The sequence below is a fragment of the Alligator sinensis genome, unplaced genomic scaffold (genome assembly GCF_000455745.1).
Source record: "Alligator sinensis unplaced genomic scaffold, ASM45574v1 scaffold1195_1, whole genome shotgun sequence".
NCBI lineage: Eukaryota > Metazoa > Chordata > Crocodylia > Alligatoridae > Alligator > Alligator sinensis.
In genome coordinates, this window is record NW_005842322.1 from 1,158,052 (window position 1) to 1,177,932 (window position 19,881).

Sequence of the window (19,881 nt, forward strand, 5' to 3'; positions counted from 1 at the left end):
TGATACCATATGACACAAGGTCGACATGGATGTCGCAGTTGTTAGATTACAGCTTTGCTGCCTGATGGAGCGAAGGGTAGAAGAGGCAAGGGAAGAAGAGAACAAGGTTACTTACAAAAAATTAAAATAAATAAAAACATGCATCATGGCATAAGAGCAAGAAAAGAGAAAAAATAAGGTAGAGACTGTGAAGACAATTTCTGATGTTGGCTCCAAGATGAAAGTTTCCTGCACAACAAGCATCTCATATCTCAACAAATAGACCATGGTTAGCAAGGACTTGGAAATGTAAAAATCCCAAGGATAAAATTTCTCTCTTCAGAATGAAGAGTAGGTCATGTTGGAAATTAAGACATCATTACAGGAATCCAACAGCAATGGTGAGCCATGATTTTACATGCACCAACCATGTTATCCAGTCTGTGAAACCTGTACCATATGCATCCTTTGCCCCATAAGATGCATTTCACACACCCCTCCAAAGACATGTGGAAGTTCTAACATCCAATCCCTGGCCAGAGCTATTAACACTGCCCCCAAGTGGGCAGGAGCCCTACTTGCTTATATCATTTTTCAAGACAGGCTGAAAGCCACATGCTGTTGATATCTTAAGTAGCTCCCTGTGGAGTCTCGATCCATTAGCTCAGGAACTTGGAAGATCCTTTTTTCTTTAGCTTTCAGAAGCCAAATTCAAGTGTGGATCTTGCAGTCTTCTATTACCCAAAGCTCCCTTTGACAAGTGTTTTGGCTCTGTAAGTAACAGGCCCACACATTCAGCAGTAATACTACAGATCTGCTTACTTGCATTGAGCAATGTCTGCAGTCTCAGATCATCTAAGGCTGAAGCTCAGCAAATGATCCTCTCTCATTACCAGTCCTGAATGATACTGAACACTTCAGCTTACAACTGGAGAGTCAGTGGGAGTTTGGGATACTGAGAATCTCTGAGGATCATGTCCTAGATCAGATGTATGCTTCTCACCCCATCCTACACAAATCCCACTCTTCAACTCCATACAGCAAGGATCTCCAACCCATGGCCTGCCAGGGCAATCCCAGTGGCTCACCCTAATTCGTTATTAGACCCCTTTATTGCAGGAAAAAGGATTTTAAAAGCAAAGTGACAAGTCCTGTGTCCCCGTTGCATAGTGATTTGCTAATTTGCACCTGCATGTGAGGTCCAGTTTCCTGCAAGCAAACATGCTGGGGGTTCACATCCACTTACAGAGGATCCCACTAGTGCTAGCCCTCCACCTCTTGCAAAAAAGGGGCATCTTGAAAGTGACCCTTAATAAAGTTTGAGTTGTGTATCCTCGGTACAGAATGAGCAAGGATGCCCTGCTCTGGGTGCGTAACCATCCAGAAACTCCTGGAGGTGGGTGAAAAAGGCAGGGGTGCTCCCCAGAGTTGAGTGGAATTTCTGGCCAGCTTACATCTAAGATGTCTCAAGTCCCCATTTTGGGTTGGAATCATCTCAGAATGTCACTTCAGTGAGACGTTCTTTTCATTGGCCATCCAAGTCTCTTGTCTCTATGGAGACCTTGAACAGCAGGGCCTGCTGGTAGAAGCCAGTTACCATGACATTGTAAGAGAAGACTGAGAAACATGCCCTGCCATTTATCCCACCATGGAGTTTCAGGTGTTTGGCACCTGAGATTCTATTTTGAATAGGAAATGGGAAGTCCAGTAACACCCTCAAATCCCTTTTGGGCTATTCCAGTGGGCCCAAAATGATACGAACCAGGTGTTGGGAATAACCAAAGTAGAATAACTTCATCCAGGCAGAGCAAGGGGCTTCTTCTAAGTAGCGGTGGGACATACCAAGGATTGCCTCACTTTTGCAAGACCATGGCATCAGTAGGTCAGACTTGAGTGCATTCATATGAACCTACTGGATTTATTGGACAAGGAAATGCTATCCAATCAGAGTCTGGTGTTTAATCAACCTCTAGCATAACTCAAGTGCACAGGTACTCATTAACTTATTTTCTCTAACCCCATTAGCAAGTTAGAGCTGATAATTTGTCCAACACTCCAAATGTTACATCCCATCTGAGAGGCACCTCACACCACAAATGCCCCACATCTTTGCCATTTCCAATGGCAGAAAGAATGCCTAGGGTTTGGATGAGCACCTTATCTCTTCTAGGAACACTGGGTTTAATAGAGTCATTCTAAATGCCAAATCAATTCATGGAATTGTGCAAAAAACTGATGGGAAGGAAGGAGGTGTCCTCTTACCTTCAGAGCAGAGTTTGCCAAAATATCCAGTGGCTGAGCAGTCGCAGTGAGGCTCACCGTCCAGGAGGAAGCAAGTGCCACCATTCTCACAAGGGTTCTCTGCACAGAGCCCCTCCATGTCCAGCCGAGCCCCATGGCTGCCCAGGAGCTGAGGTTCTGAGTTGCCGTACTTCAGATCCAGGATAAATCCTTGAAATGGGGGCTCACTCAGGACACCATCAAGAGTCAAGGCAGCAGGCCGGATGTCTGATGGGACACCACCCATAAAGAGGTCACTGACAATGTTCATATACTGGCGCTGCGGGCGCACCTCACCAGGTTTAGCTTCGCCATCCAGCACTAGCACCGTCCGGAGGTGGTTGCGGCTGACCATCAGGAAATGCCAATTGCTGTCGTTGACCTGCTTGTCTGTGATGACTGTGGTCTCAGCACAGTCCACACTGAACCGAAGCTGGATGCGCCCATCAACAAGGGACAAGCAGAGGAAGTCGCAGACACCACCATCATCGAAGTAGAGGAGCAGCCCAGCCGAGACATTGGTCTTGAACTGGAAACTCAGGTCACTCCTAGTACTGGCATCCCAGCGGAGGTAGCGGGCCCACTGGTTTGGGAGTCCCATGAACTCCAGGCCCAGACAGAGGCCCAGCAAGGATCCCAGTAGTAAACTCACCTTCAGGGTGAAGCAGACAGAGTGGAGTGTGAAGCCCATTGTTGTAATAACTTGCTCTTCCCTGGGAGAAAAATAAAAGCCACAGCACTGGTGATGAGGATCCCAGTAACCAACAGTATAACCAGTAAATTCCAAAGAAGCAGGAGAAAATCAGAGAGAGGGAGATACAGACAGAGAGAGAGAGAGTGTGTGCAGATGTGACTGAGAAGAATTCACCTCTCCAAGGAAAGATCTCAGCTATCCGTTAGGATCCGGAGGCCTTTATCCAAGGAGGAGAGGGCATATGGAAAGAATTCTCCAGGTGATGAACTTTTGTGAATGGCAAAAAACACAGAAGGTGTTCTTGTTTCAGTAGAAAACACAAAGATGAAACTGGTTGTTTTGACGAGAGAGTAAACGCAGAGGTGGAAGCCAATCCTCAAATTCTAGTTTCCTAGAAGCGGCTGTGAACCTGACAGTGATGGCAACGATGCGGCAGCAGTGGTGGTGAACTCATAAAGCACGTAACTCTTGAGAGAGTAAAAGCAAAGTCAATCTTCATGGTGCGCTGAAGATGTTCCAGCCCATCATTCACCACTTGGCACTCAAAGAGCTTGCAGGATCTGTAGGGACAACAGAAGAGGGGGAGAGGGAGAGAGAAAGGGAGAGAGAGAGAGAGAGAAGGTCAGTCCCACAGCTCGTCAGACTCTGACTTAAGATTTGTAAGCACACTATCCAATAAGCCATAATGTCTAGGTACAGAAATTATACATAAACCAGTATAACTGATTGGAAATTAGTATAAACCTGTAACAGAACAGAAGTTCAGGACACACAGACCAATTTCAGAATGGCAGCACCCAGTTTAAGATAGACCTGGGTGGATGTAGTATCAGGTTTAATCAGTTTAAGTTTGACAAACCTATCAAATTTGTGTTCCAGATCCCCTCCCAACTCGAGTTAGGTTGCAGGGCAGGTGGGTTAGCCTCCCTCAGTGCTCCTCTGCCCTGGCCAAGCTGAGCTATCATGAAACTGAGGCAGCAAAGCCTCTGCTCCCCACCCTGTGTCCGGCCTGCACCTGTCAGCCGGGTGGAAAAGAGTGGGGGGAGGCAGGGGAATGGAACCCACCCCCCTGGAAACTGGGGTCTATCCAGCTGGGGAGAGTCCCACATGTTGGGGGGGCAGGGGAGGGGGTTCCCCCCTACCTAGCCAGGCCAGACCAGACTGCACAGCCCCACCTCCCATGAATTGCTGCCTCTGACCTGCTGGGGGGACCAGGGCAGGTGCAGGGAGCTCCATTCCCCACCCCTGAGAGTCAGAGGCACTAATTCATGGGGGGCAGAGCTGTACAGCCCAGCCCACCTGAGTGTGAGGGGGAAACCCCCCACCGCATGAGACTGCCCTCCCTCCCCCGCAGCTGGGCAGACCCCAGCTCTGGGAGAGCCCAAAAGCCCCTGCAGCATGCCCCCCACCCCAGCTGGGCAGACCCCATTCTTCCCTCCTCCCCTGCTGTAGTGGGGCTGGGGAGATGTTCTGTGATGCCTCCCCCCCTGCAGCTGACAGCAGGGAGTTGATGGTGTGTGCGAAGCAGTCAATCAGGGATGGCCCCTGCTCAGCTGGGCTCAGCTGCCCTTGGCAATGTCTGGCAGGCTGGGAGGTGTGCAGGAAAAAGAAATACGGTACCTATAAAGCATCTCTTTTAAAAGTATGTCTGTTGGATGAGACAAATTGGGGTTTAAGAGCCTGGGACCCCCGCCTTCTGGCCAGCATCTACCTGCCTTCCCCAAATGAATCGCCAGCATGAGTTCTGCTCGTTAACGGTCCAATCTATGGGTTTAGAGAAACCTGAGTAGATCTGATTGATTCTGCCTCAGGCTTTTTGACTGTTTGTACTTAGCTTTACACATCAAGGAAGCTTACTTCCTGTGGTAACTGGCAGAGCTTCATGGTACACTGTTAGGCCCTGCTACATACAGTTAGCCTCATAATCCCAATTCCTCAATGCCAAGGAACCATTCAAGTGATCAGAACTATACAAACCTGAGAAGCCCCTCAGGGATCTCCACACCTTTTAGTACTACACAGTATAAAAATGGCCCCAGTATATTTACTTCCTTAATGAGGTATGGATCCCTCCCATCAATTTTATATGCTAGTGTGGCTTTGCAGCTTCCCCAGTAGTTAATAGATACTCACACAAAAATACTTAATGCAAATGTTACAATTCTTAGGACAGAAAAGGCCAGCATAGGACATGAGATGCTACTTCCCAAAACTTTCTGGGTCCCCTGCCTGCTATCCTGACTCACAGCAGATTGCCCACCCATAGGACTGCTGTTCTGAGAAGACATTCAGTTATCAGTTTCCTACTCAATGGAAGATCTTGCTATGTGTGTCCTACACATTACCACTGCAGGAAATTAAATGAGGGTTCCACTAACATCTATAAAGTTCAGCCAAAACGCAACCTTTACATCTAGCTGAGGTGGTAAGAACTGCACCATACTAGCATGCCCAGTATTTAAGTGTCCCCATCAATACAGCATCCAAGTGCCTGTTTAATAACAGAAAGAACAATACGGTCAATCTTGGAAGCTCCCAAAAGAGTTTGCTATCCCCAGTAGGTCAAATTCACCCCAGGAATAAGTGGGAAAAACTTCAACTGCCTTCAGTGGGGAGGAGTTGCATCACTTTACGCTAGTATTAAATTCATTTTGAACAGTTTGCAGGTGGGTGACTGTGTGGCGGGTGCAGGAAGATGATTTAAGATGACAGGGAAAGGCATTTCGAACCTGTGACTCATCCTTTGTTTGAAAATACTTGTTAAGGCAAAAGCTGCCACCAGCACAGAGGCCTGCTCAGAGAAGAAGGCTGGGCAATCTATACAAAAATTAACAGAGGAAGTTCAGTCCAAGTACAAAGCTGGGAGTTGAAGCCCCAGGGAGCTAACACAAAGACACAGAGTCTTTCACTTCTTGGCTGCCAGCTCAGACTCAGTCAGAAGTGACATAATATGCCACCAAACAGCTGTCAAATGCTGATGTGTGAAATGAGTTGGTAGTTCCTTGTGGACACCTATGAATACTACTACCCCTTCTCCAAAGAAGAGTTCATGAACACTAACACTAAACAGCCCTTTACTGGATATCAGGGAAATTAAGGACTGGAGAGGTCACATAAACTGAGTGAGAAGAGTTTCTCCAGGTGAGGGAAGAGACAGACTTCACTATCACGGCTCATGCTGAATCCATCCCAGGAATATATGGCAGCTGTAAGTCTCTGTGGTTGTCAATCTGGCAACTTTAACCTGCACTAAAAACAAGTCACTTAAAAAACAGAACAATTAAAAGAGAACCTGGAAGCAATAGAGAAACATGAGCTTTCAATGCCCCCTGTAAGCCAGACCCGTTCCCTGCAGCTGCCTGACTGAAGCTCCTTAGCTAAACTGCTGTGAACACAAATACAATCAAGTCAAAACCTGAAGGAAGATAATTCCTTTTAATTGTTAACAACTTGGCTCTTGTGGACAAAGGGGAGAAAGTAGGAGGTACTTGGAGAGGTAAACAGGGAAAAAAAAGGACCCAAGCATTCAAACGGTCTGTCCTCTTGATAACCCAGATGTTGGTTTAGTCATTTATTCTTGGCCTTTGCAAAGCAACTGGAGGCAGAGGTGCCTGGCTCTAGTCCGTTTACCTTTCTTCTCTGTGCTCTCCAGTGTCTGCACTAAAATAGCCCTTGATTTATGGAGAAGGAGAAGACAGTGAGAGGGAGGGAAGAGGGAAAGTGATGACCCAGGTCTGGAATTATTGATGAGATGGGAATAGGAATATAATAATGTGTGTAAATTAGCCAGCAATGTGCTCCCAGCCACTCAAGGTTCCTTGGAACAATCACCACTGCTGTAGCTAAATTCTCTTCACTGTTAAGATTCAAACATCCCCATGATGGACATAAGGGAGAGAGGGAGGCAAGCCCAGCAAGTCAGTGAGCACCTGCAGAGAACCTACAGTGGAGCTGGTTACTCCGCAGCCCTAAATTCTCTTGGGCAAAGCAGGTTATATTGCTTGCATGAGAAGTAGCCATCACATTCTCCAACCTTGCTCTCACTTTAAAATTATCATCTCTTCCAGAACTAGCAAAAGATGCTGCAACCACAGCTGCAGAGGCTGACAGCCTGGAAATATCCACAGGACAGGTGCCTACAGCTCGCAGCACAGCAAGCTCCTCTCAAACTCATAATCTGTCCCAACCTGAGATTGCGGGAACCAAGTCAAACAGGTGAAAAGTAGAGTCAGCTCCCATACCTGTGGATCCGGTTCTTAAGGCTGCCAATAACAGGGATATCTGCACGGTGGTTTCTGTAGTGCTGATGCCTGCCCATTATGAAATGGGTCAACACCCACCCACTCATTTCATACTAGACTCCAGATAGCAAACAAATGGAAGCTAGCAAGATGAGGAGATGCTCAGTTCAGACTGCTAGGGAAAGCTCCTGAAACCCATCACCCATTCCCCTCCATCTACTTTCCAAAGCCCATGGGGTTACACCTGTTCAGGCAGAGGAAGCAGGATCGTTGCAGGTTCAGATGTGTTACAGAAGTTGCTTCTGAATGCTTTCTTTCCTTTTGGCCATTCTAACTGTAGTTTTGAGGATTGTTTAAATCCAGGCACATAGCAGCATTTTCTTGAGAGCACTGACAAAGTATCTGAACCCTGAAACATAGCATCCCTTTCTACTGCTGTCTGGCCAATGCTAACAAACCTCACCACGCAATAACAGAGACCAGGTGGAAAAACAGAAGACCCATCATCCTTTTCGGCACAAGTCAGGATTTTTGTTCAAACCTTTAGAGATTAAAACCTGACACATTACCTTTGTGCCTCACCAAACTCCCTACTCTAGTCCTCCAAGACAGACAGAGAATGAATAATTCTCCCCTATTATCATTTCTTACTTTTCAAAAAAGTACTATAGTCAGTCTTGCAACTGTAAAGCTCATTCACAGTAATGCTGCAAAGTTTGGGGCAATTCCTGGAGAAAATGGCTGTATTTTTTTTAAGTGTGTCCTCCCGGGGAGAACTCAAAACTTTTTCACAGCATGAACCACAGCCTAAGAAAGAGAGTGTGTGTGGTGGACACCTTCCACTCTCATTCACAGTCGCACTACATCCCTACACAAATTACAGCAAATGCTCACATGGAAAAGTAACACTACAAACGTTTCCTGCATTGTATTTTTAGCTGATTTTAATGCCATTGAGCAGCAGGAAATGAGGAGAGTCAGACCCACATTATCAGCAAGCTTGTCAATGGACCACCAGCCAACGCTCTCTACAGTGCTGTCTGAGAAGTGCTGCTCTGCAAGGGCCCGCTGTCCAGCAGGCCCGTCTCACAGCACCTCCACACCTACCTGTGCTCCCCCTTCTCCACACTCCAGAACGGTAAGGAGGAGACAAAGCACAGAATCTGTGCTCTGAACAGACGGCTCAGCAGTTCACACATAGAAAACCCTCTGCAGGAAACACACCCACTTCCACTATTCAAACTTCCCACTCACAGGAATGAAAGAGCAGCAGAAATCTTGGGGGAGAAGGCAGGGTGGGGGGAGAACGCTGAATGACTGCTAGTGGGGAGGGGGCTACACTGAGAGTTCCCTGACCATTAGCCACCTTGCCAAGACAAAGGCACTGCTTATTAATGCCAGGAGATCAGCGCCATCTGCTTAAAAGCCTGAGGAGGGGGGACCCATCCTTGCCGCGGAGTGGCTCTCAAGTGCTTATCTGTTCTGTGTGGAGAGTGAGTGACATTATCTAATTGCCAGCTAATTTCCATAATTACCGACTGGCATACTTTTTATGCGGGGTTAATATCTTCGCAAACGTCTCACAACGCAACTGCTTGAGAAGCGGAGCGAGAAGCCAGGCACGGTGCTGACATGTAGGTTATTTACCAAACTGCATGGAAAGGTTTTGGGAACTGGGTTTGTCACTCTGCCCTCCCTCCTTCGCTGCCTCCTCCTTTGCCTGCTAATTGCTTGGGGATGGATATTTTTAAAGTGTAATGTTCAGCTATTCCAAGTGCAGAAAGAATAATAGCATTGGATGAAGCCAGGTACACTCAGGCAGGAGCCAGGGCAGCTTCCCACACACAGCTCTGCCATAACACCCAGCCCTGTTTTGCAAGCCCTCCTGTCATTCCAGTCCCAAGTGTCTCACACAGCTCTACTGATGCAAGTCAGTCCTGACCTGCGGCACCTCAGTCAGCCCAAGCCTGGACCTCCCTACACATAAACTGCTCATCATGCTGCACTGCAACATGGAAACCAAAACATTCATTAGCGACCTGCTATTCACCACTCATGTCACATCTGACCCCCAGCCAACCCCTTGCCTTCTCCAATGAAAAGGAAAGTGTACGAGCTCATCCACTTTCCTGCTTCCAAAGGGCCCAATCTTTCTCCCATTGAAGCAAAGGCCGTTTTGGTCACTAATTTCTAAAGGAGCTGGATGGAGCCCCAATTCGCGCCCTTATCAACCTCCACCTCTGCAGTCCATGCAGGGCAGAGAGACAGGATCATTACAGCCTTGCAGCATATATTGTCTGAAACAATCCTGTGAAATTCAAAATCAATAATTGATATTAAAAGCCAAGCTTGCCAGGGGCAGAAGGAAGGGAAACTAATAGTATTTGCTTATCCTCTTCACACTTGTCTAATTCAATGCTCTGCAACGGGCTCTGCTTGGATCATGCCTTGTATGTGCCTCCACAGAGCTGGCTTCCTCTTAGACAGAAATCCCCCTGGCTGGGCCTATCCCCAGCTGAGTCCTGGCTAAAAATGAGAAAAACAAAAATAAAACCTTCAGATGAAAAATGCAGACATGAGAAGAGTGAATTGATGCTTTCACTGGGGGCAGGGGGAAGGGAAGAATGCAGAACTCTCCCACTTCCAAGCCTCCTTGGCAAGGGTGCAGAGTGAGATGCTTGCACAGAAATGACAGGAAACCAGGAGGCTTTTAAAAATAAAGAGACTGAAGAAAGACAATCAACTGGATTGGATTTTCCTCTGTTTTGAGGGTGTCTGCTTCTCAGTCAGGCAGACAATGTTCTTTGGGTAGATGTAGTATCTTTTATTAGACCAACTAAATAGTTGGAAAAATTGTTCTTTGCAAGCTTTCGGGTACAAACACCCTCTTCAGGCATAGAGAGAGTCTGCTGGTGTTTCGTGTATTCTCCTGGGTAGAACAGAAGCCAAAATGCAAAATGTGTGGCTTTTCCTTTGCAGGCTGACACTCAAAACAGAGGAAAATCTGATCCACATGATTGTCTTTCTTCAGTCTCTTTATTTTTAAAAGCCTCCTGGTTTCCTGTCATTTCTGTGCAAGCATCTCACTCCACACTCTTGTCAAGGAGGCCTGCAAGGGACTGCCTGAGGCTGCTTGGGGATGGTCCTGATTTGAGTAGGGGGTTGGACTAGATGACCTCCTGAAGTCTCTTCCAGCCCTAATTTTCTATGATTTTATGCTCCACATACCCCACCTGCCTGACACACTGTGGGGGCTGGGAGCAGGGGGGCAGGAGTGAGGGGCACTGAGTCGGGACTGGCTATCTATGTTTATAAATGGGTCCGGGTACAAAAAAGGTTGAGAACCACTGTCATAGGTGACTAAGCAACCCACTCCTGCTCTGCTTACCTCGTCACACAAAACTCCTACATGTGCACTGGCCTCCCTCCCTCCCTCCCCAAGGGGACTCAGCATCAGAAAATGGCAAACTCCCTTTGGCTTCCTCTCTCCCGTACACTACCCAGGTTCAGGTTTTCCATTCTTGGAAATGGCCACTGGGTCACTATTTTACTACTAATGGCATCGATACATGGTTTCCTTCCAAGACAAAGCCAAAAAAAGTCATTGCCATTCATGACTGCAGCCCACAAGCACACTCTGAAACAAGGCTGGACTTCCTTCATGCTCTTCCTCTCTAGCTGGTCAGGACTCTCTCACACACACTCTCTCTGTCTCTCTCTCTCTTTTGGCCTTAGCCCCAATTAAATTGTCCTTTTCAAGGTACAGCAGATAGATGATATGTGTAATAACCACCTTCACCAGCCTCCCTATTCCTCTCTTCTCAATACAGATGAAAAAAGAGCCAGCACATATCTTTATTACTGATCCAATCCTGGATCTCATCTGAGAAGATTCACCTGGGCTTACGTTCTATATACATCAAGACTCTGTGAACATACATACTCATTTCATGTCAGACACCTTAAAATACACCAGTGGCTTTGTGGAGAGAAAGCCCAATAGCAAGCATGAAACCAGGGCTGCCCAGCCCGACACTTCAAACCCATTGGGCTGGGAAGCCATCTGGCTGCTGGAAGAGTTAATATTTTATAATGAAGATAATCACCCTTCAAGCTTCTCCCCTCCTGGGACTATTAAAGATTCAATTCAGAAGCGCAGTGCTTCAGATCTAGGCTGCAGGAAGGAGGGGTGGAAAAAAGCCCTGAGAGACCATGAGTCCCTTGCCTCCCCCCCACCCACCCCCTCCAGAAAGGAGGCCGGTTAGTCCAAGTGGGTGACCTTTTACCAGCCTACCTAGCCCAAGCTCAGCATGAAGGCAATTTTCAGACCATTTCTGCTCTCCAGCGTTCTTAACACAAAGAAGAAAAATCAAAACCCAGGCACAAAGGAAAAAGAAAGAGACAGAGAAAATAACCCTGCAGAGCAATCATGTCTGGGGCTGCTCTGATGGCTTTCTGTTCCTTTCCAGGACACAGAAATGACTCCCAGTGTGTTAATTACTCTCATTACCACAAACTCTCCACTAACAGGGACTAGTGCAGAGAAGGGATTGGCAGTGCCTGAGTGGTTAGTACACTGCACTGCCATGCAGGAAAAACCAGGTCCCTGCATCTCCCTCTCCCACGTCTGCCGCTAACCAGGACTGGGAGCACTACAGAATTCAATACCTTGTCTGCTCAGGAAAGGGACAGGCAGAACAGTCCACTGGATGTGAATGTTGATTTGTGCTCTAAATTCCTGTTCAGCTATGCTGAAGACTCAGCTTAGGAACTTGGAAAGGGCACCTTCCTGATTCATGCCTCAGTTTTCTCACCTTTAAAATGGGGTTAATAATACCCACCTTTGAGAAGCAGAGCTGAAAAACTCTTTAATACCAGTACCCCAGTTCATTTTACTGTTATTATTGCACGTCCCACCTTAATTCCCTACAGTCTCCCTTTTCTCCCAGCAGCATGCTAAACCGTTCTGTAGCACTGCCCATTCCACAAGACTGCAAAGCCCTGTAGTACCCATGGGAGGGAAACCATTTGGCAAGGCATGCTATAAGGGCAAGGCCATAGTACTGGTGAAACATCCCCTTTCAGATTCAGATTCCGTATTGTTTCACAAATATTTTGGAGCATCTTTAAAGGAAAAGGCATTAGCACTACTACTCAAACTGTGGAGCTGTGGTGGGAGAAGTCTGCGTTCATGCAGACTGGATTCCCCCAACTCTCCACTCTGCTCCTTTAGGTATATATAGATCCTCTGCAATAATTCATTCTACCCCAGTTTTAATGCCTTCCACCAAAGAGTTACTAGGGAGGAGAGAGGTGAAGAAAGGACCCCTGACACCATATAGAAAAGCCAGTCTTATGATCTGTTATGCTATGGAAGAAGCCAACAGCCTATTATAACCTTTGGCATACTCTGCCAGACCAAATTCCAGCAAAAATCTTTTAACATCACTGCTTTGGCTGGAAAAGGAGGACAGGAGGATTCTTGAAAACGACCCAGGACTCCAAAAACTTCCCAGACCATCAAATAAAAAGGCCGGTATTCCTGCATGGCTGGGCACAGTTTTTAAATTGTGCTCATTCAGGCAAAGTTACAGGCAATTTATCAGCCAGGTGGAGAGTCTTGTGGGAGAGCTGCACTCTGGCCCGTCCTTGTTAGCAAAGCACAGTGACCTTGTAACCTAGGGAGACTGTTCAGCTAACCATTTTCTGACTAAGCTAAGCCATCTTGGACTAAGCTGGCCAGACTCACATAGAAACCTGCTGTCCTGTAGCAAAAGTGACCATATAGCCAAGGACTGAGTGCATCAGGCACAGGCCATTATCTAGCCCCAGGGACTCACAAAAGGAAAAAGAATACGGTACCTATAAAGCATCTCTTTTAAAAGTATGTCTGTTGAATGAGACAAATTTGGGCTTAAGAGTTTGGGACCCCAACCGCTCAGCAAGCACAAGGAGTTATCTGCAAGAAGCGGTTTGCTTTTAACCCAAATGTATTTTATGAGACTGTAATCCATTTCTGTGGCTTATACTTTGTCACCCTGTAACTTATTCCTGCTTAGTTCCGTCTTTTCCCTAGAGACTCACTGCTGAGAAAAATCAGGAATAAATTTTAGGCTCCTCTACAGTAAAAAATTAAAAAAGAAAACCTTAATATGAAGAGAGTCATTCATCTGGCAGGGAAATTAACCTCCTCTTCTGGGGGAGATGTGTCAAGTCATCAAAGAGATGATGCATTCAAAGGGAAAGGTACAAATACCAAGGAAGGAAAACAAGCATGTAGGGTACTCCAAAAGTATGTGTGTTTCTAATTTAAAAGATATAGGACCCTCCTGGCAGTAAGAGGTATTATCATGTAAAGGAGTCCCTCAAGGACTGAGTTAGAAGCCTCACTGCCTGACACATTTAGAACTAAACCTGGACAGCAGCCATAATAAAAAGGTGTAAAAGGGAGTCACTCTGCATGGACTGGGAAATGAAGTGTAGGGCACTCTACACTTCAGATTAAGATTTCTCTGTCCCTAAACCCCATGATTCTTTGTTAGAAACCTAAAATTAAGCAGCACTGTGCAAGGGTGGTGAACCCCAAAACTGAAAGCAGTCAGTAGGCTTCATCACCAAAGATGAGTCAAACAAAAGCAACAAGCCAACAGCATCATGAAAAATCAATTGATTTCTTTTTTTTTTTTAAATCTTTCAATTTTAGTAACAGAGGCTTGTAATATAATGGGGAAAAACACTTCCCATTACTTAAATATCAGCTGTTACATGTTAATATAATAATGATGTCCATATATATATAGAAACACCTGAGAGAGAGAGTTTATCCTGGCAGTGTCCCTTTAAATGTCAGATGATCTTTTAAAGAGTTCCCAGCACTGGGACACACAGTGCAGTGCCCTGGAAGACAATTGACATTCTGAATGACTGGGCTGTGAATTTGAAATCCCAATTCAACCAGCTCAAACCAGGAGCCAAATTCGCATGTTTCAAAGAGAAAATGAGAACAAGAGGAGGGAGAACTTAGAATTATTGCAAATATGCAGAGATGGAAACTCTCTGTATATAGATTTCATATGCAAGAGTGTACACCTTGGCACAGGAACTGTACAAGTGTAGGTGGCACAAATCATCCTTAACACTTTGGCAATGTGCTTACTGCTGTCAGCAGAGCTGGTAATTAGCAATTATTTCCTATGAAAAAAAAATCAAGGAAACAAAAGAACTTCCATTGTTTAGCTAGGATTTTTTTTACTGAATTTACCCATTTTAACTAAAAGGAAAATAATCCCATTGGATTTCATTTGCTGAGAAGTGCTTTTTTCTTCCCCTAAGGTTTTTTTTTTTCTTTTCCCTTCCTAATTTCTATCCCTTCCACTATTGAACAAGAAGATGGGGGAGAAAAAGCAAAGAAACACCAAAAATGAGAGACAGAGAGAAAGAAAAACTGAAAACCAGTTTCAATTTATCCATATTGATTTGTTTTCATTTCAAATCAAATCAATTTGCATTTCTTTCAGTAAAAAATTGGAATCCTTTTTTGCTAACATTTTTATAGTTCAAAAAGTCAGTTTTTCACAAAAGCATTTTAAGCAGCTCTAGCTAAGAGTTCCTACTTGATTGTTGTCTATATTCCTTGCTCTGCACTCTATGGGCACACCTACATGAGACGTTTACCGAGGAACTGACTGATTAGCTCAGCGGTAAAGTGTCAGCGTCTACATGTGCAATGCTATTAGGCTGAAGTAAACTAATTAACTCTGCCCTAGGATAGTACCGCCCAACACGGATACTATCCTACAGCAGTTATTTACTCCACCATACCACATGTGTAGATGCTGACCAGGGCTGGCTAGGACATGAAAGTGCCACAGTGCGGGCTGACTGCTGGCTAGCCCCACATCATAGCACCCTCCTGTCCCAGCCAGCCCCTCTGCAGCAAATTGAGCTGGGTCAGATCAGCCCCAGGCTGGCAGGCTGAGCCCCAGGACCCTCTGCCGGCCCAGGACTGTTCCGCCCCAGCTCAACGTGCTGCAATCCCGGGTGCACACCTAAATGCTGGACCCAGGAGCAATATACTCCGGTGTGAACTGTGCTGGATTTTATTGCGTCAAATTAATTTCACATGTAGATGTGCCCAGTGTTGCTGACATTGTTAAGCATATCACTGGAACAGCCAAAGATTGAACAGACCACCAAATAGCTCCTTAAACATCAGTGTGCACCCTCTGCAGGGCAATAGGGAGACACATTGGTGAGGAAGGCTGCACCTGTTTTCTGGCCAGATGGAACATTTCAGCCTCCCATTCAGTGTCTATCACAAACCCAAAGTATTGTAGGAAGGCTTCACTAGGCTGAATGTTTTTCTCAAAATCAACATGAGGGAAGAATATACGTGACATGCTTGTAACAAACAGACAAAACTTCAATTCCCCAATTGTGTTGGGTAATAGGGGCTGAGGAATAACAATGGACAATGATATTTGGTATCTGGGGCAGCAGATGGCCTCTGTAAGCTGCCAGTTACCAAACTCTAGGCCAAATTCATATGTAGTGTAATTCCAGGGGAGCCACAGAAACGCCACTAGGGTTGAATTTGACACATTGTGTCTGTGGTACTTGGCTATCTACTTGTAATATTTTGCTGTCAAGCATTCATTCTCTGTGTACAGGATATGAGATCCAGTAGTCAGAGTACATGTGTGACAGTCAGAGGAAAAAAAAAAACTATTTGTGAAGCCTTGGGCAAGCTGCTCCACCGGCTGTAAAATGGGGATAATTCTACTACTATAGTGTGTGTTATGGGTGACTGTTAGGAGTTTAAGAAATTCAAAGGAAAAGACAAAATAAAGGACTATTTTCTTTGATGTTCTTTACTTATTCCTCTCACTGGGTCTTCCTATACACAGCACAATCTAACACTTAGGATCAACTAAGTATAAATACATAAGTTTGCCTTATAAACTCATGCACTTTCCTCCACTTTTCAAACAGTATAAAAAGATAAAAGATAAAGGCATGCCAAAGAGACTCACTCATGCATCTAATAGGAGTGTATTTCTGGGTGTTCTTTTATGTATTTAATTAATATCTAAATAAATAAAGGTTAAAAAGAAGCGACAGAGTTTAACAGCAGAAGAATAAAGTGTGTTTCAGTACATTTAAGTGAGCCTTGTGAGGAAAAATAACATTTGAGTTGCATATAATCGAAGTGCCAGAGTTCACTATCCTTTGATAAATGCAGTCCAGAATGAAATTCTCCTTTCATAACAGTCAATGGCTTTTAAAAATGTAAAAAGAAGAAAGTCAAAGGAAATCTCTCTGTCATAGAAACTCATAATATTCCTGTTATTTCAGACAGAGGCTACTAACACTGGCAGATGGACATATCTTCAAAAGATGAAGTGTTTCATAGAAAGTTTCAGACTTGCTATGGGCTTGATTTTGAGGGTTTAAAGTGAGGGTTGGGAGCTGGTTTTATTTATAACAGCTTTTCAAGGATGGATATTTGCATGCACTGCTCCAAAATCAAAAACTTCCTCCCCCAGGTACAAACACTGAATCTCCAACAGAAGTACAAAATACATTATTTTAAACTGCATTTAAAGAATCCCCAGTACAGAGTGCTTATTAGACCAAAAGGGGAAGCAGGGATATGGAAAGATACCAATTTAATATACAGCTTCCTGATTGGCCCACAAATGTAGGCTGGGGAGTAGTCACCTACTAAAAAATGCATGGTGACAAAAGGTATACAGTTACCATGCTGTGCAGAACTGCTCTGTTGTCTTGGACTACATCTCACAGCTGGCTCTTTATCAGATATCCCCCATGAGGAAACTACACAGTGGCACTGCAACAAAAGATGTTTCACCCAGACTACCAGGATCAGATGCCTCCAGAAAAGATACTTTATGATATCTATACATTCCCAACAACCTATTCTGGCTACCATACCAGATTAAGATTCCAACCATGCTAAACTGAGCCTGCCACTCACCACACAACTGGGTGATTTTAACCTATAGGAGGAAGGCTGTATATGATGACAAGAGCAGAAACTGAAGCAATAACTCTGCTGTGGGCAAGAGCATGCAGAAGTGAATGGCATGTAGGCAATAATGGTGTAGAGCAGCTCAGATTTAGTCAGGGATGGGGAGAGAGAGAGAGGGGAGAGAGAGAGAGAGAGGGAGGCGAGGAGGAGGCAAGAGAGGGGAGAGGGAGGCAAGAGGGAAGTGAGAGGGGAGAGAGAGGAGAGAGATATCTCTGATTAGGAGATACTACCCTAAAAAGTTCTCTAGATTCTCGAGAAAAAAAGAGTCCTGGAACAGGACTGTAACTGAACTGTAGGTGTATACTACAGATGTATACCTCACTGTAGGTGTGCAGACCACCAAACCAGGGGGAGGAACTTAATCTGGAGTTCACCCGAGAATTGACTGAGGCCACACACGCACACGACATGGTCGTCATGGATGATTTTAATTATCCAGACATCTCCTAGGAGAAACACTTGGCCAAAGTAGGATCAGTCATGATCCTTCCTGACCTGTGTCAAGGAGCTCTTCCTGACTCAGGAGGTGCACGGGCCAACCAGAGGCGGTGCTCTGCTAGACTTGGTCCTGTCCAAAGGAGATGACCTGGTGACTGACTTAATATAGAGGGAAGTCTGGGCGACAGCGACCATGAAACCATCATGTTCACTGTCTGACATACGGCAGACAAATCTGATAGCAGGATTGAAGTCTGGGATTTCAAAAATCCAAATTTCAACAAGCTTAGGTCACTAGTAGGGGAAGTGCTGCAGGACCAGGGACTGAAGGCAAAAGTTGTCCATGAAGAGTGGTTGTTCCTTAAGGACACAATCCTTGAAGCACAAAAGAAGTCCATTCCCATGCGGAAAAAAGGTAACAGAAAGGCTGAGAAGCCCTCTTGGCTAAACAGGGAAATCACACTCCTCTTAAGAAAGAAGAAAGAGGCTTATAAACAGTGGAAGCTTGGGGTCGGCCCCAAGGAGAACTATTCCACGACGTCCCTCATTTGCAGGGAACAGATAAGAAAGGCTAAAGCAGTGACCGAACATAGATTAGCAATGGGAATCAAGGACTACAAGAAGTCCTTCTTTAGGTACATAGGGAATCGGCCCCAAGGAGAACTATTCCACGACGTCCCTCATTTGCAGGGAACAGATAAGAAAGGCTAAAGCAGTGACCGAACATAGATTAGCAATGGGAATCAAGGACTACAAGAAGTCCTTCTTTAGGTACATAGGGAACAGGAGGAAAACAAATGGGGGGAGTGTGGGGCCATTGCTCAGCAACTCAGGAGAGCTGGTTACCAGCACCCAGGAGAAAGCTGAGCTCCTGAATGACTACTTCGCCTCAGTCTTTCACCAGACCAAAGGAAAAACAACTCCAGGTAGAGTACAGGATGAGCACAGTAGGAATAATCGCCTTCCTACTATTGCCATAGAATTGGTGTATGATCAATTAAAAAAATTAGACATATACAAGTCACCAGGACTGGATGATCTTCATCCGAGAGTGCTGAAGGAGCTGGCTGAAGTCACTGTGGAACTCCTGGCAAAACTCTTCCACAACTCGTGGCACTCTGGAGAAGTCCCTGAGGACTGGAAGAGGGCCAATGTTGCACCCATCCACAAGAAGGGCAGGAGGGAGGACCCAGGTAACTATAGGCCAATCAGTCTAACTTCTATCCTAGGGAAAATTCTAGAAAAGTTCATCAAGGAGTCTATCTGCGATAATCTTGCAGAAGGCAAGATTCTGAATGACAGCCAGCATGGCTTCATCGCAGGCAGGTCTTGCCTTACTAACCTCATCTCCTTCTGTGACAAGGTAACTCACTACCTGGACACAAGAAAGCAGATTGACATTGTATACCTTGACTTCCAAAAGGTCTTTGATCTTGTATCCCATGATGTCCTCGCAAGAAAATTGGAGGATTATGGGCTTAACTCTGAGACAGTCAGCTGGGTGAGAAACTGGCTGCAGGATAGGACCCAGAGAGTCATAGTGTACGGATCTGTGTCATCCTGGTAAGAAGTGGGCAACAGTGTCCTACAGAGGTCAGTGCCTGGTCCAGTACTTTTCAACAACTTTATTAACGATTTGGATGCGGCAGTGAAGAGCTCACTGGCCAAGTTTGTGGACAACACCAAGTTATGGGGAAGCGTGGTCATGCTTGAGATAGGCTACAGATACAGGCGGAGCTAGACAGGCTAGCAAGTTGGGCAGATCATAATCTGATGAAGTTCAACATCAAGAAATGTAAAGTGCTTCATCTCGGGATGAGCAATCCCCAACACACCTACAGGCTTGGCAGCACCAAACTGACTAGCACTACGAATGAAAGGGACCTGGAGGTAATAATAGACCACAGTATGTATATGAGCCGGCAGTCCAATGTTGTAGCCAGTAGGGAAAATAATACTCTGGCATGCATCAATCGATGCATCTCCAGCAAAACCAAGGAGGTGATTCTTCCGCTCTACTTAGCACTGGTGAGACCACAGCTGGAGTACTGTGTCCAGTTCTGGGCACCACACTTTAACAAGGACATGGACAAGCTTGACAGAGTCCAGAGAAGAGCCACCCATATGATCAGAGTCTTACACGGCAAGCCATACAAGGAAAGGCTGAGGGATTTGGAACTTTTCAGCCTGAAGAAAAG

At 45.6% G+C, this 19,881-nt stretch overlaps 1 protein-coding gene across 1 annotated transcript in view; it reads right to left on the minus strand.

The window, feature by feature from the left end:
* LOC112551069 (neurexin-3-like) overlaps positions 1–2,950 on the minus strand; it is a 48,961-nt gene extending 46,011 nt beyond the window's left edge. Inside the window, exon 1 of the mRNA XM_025209976.1 lies at positions 2,242–2,950. Coding sequence (XP_025065761.1) covers positions 2,242–2,950 — 709 coding nt within the window. The remainder of the gene's footprint in view (positions 1–2,241) is intronic.
* Between the last annotated feature and the right edge of the window lie 16,931 nt (positions 2,951–19,881).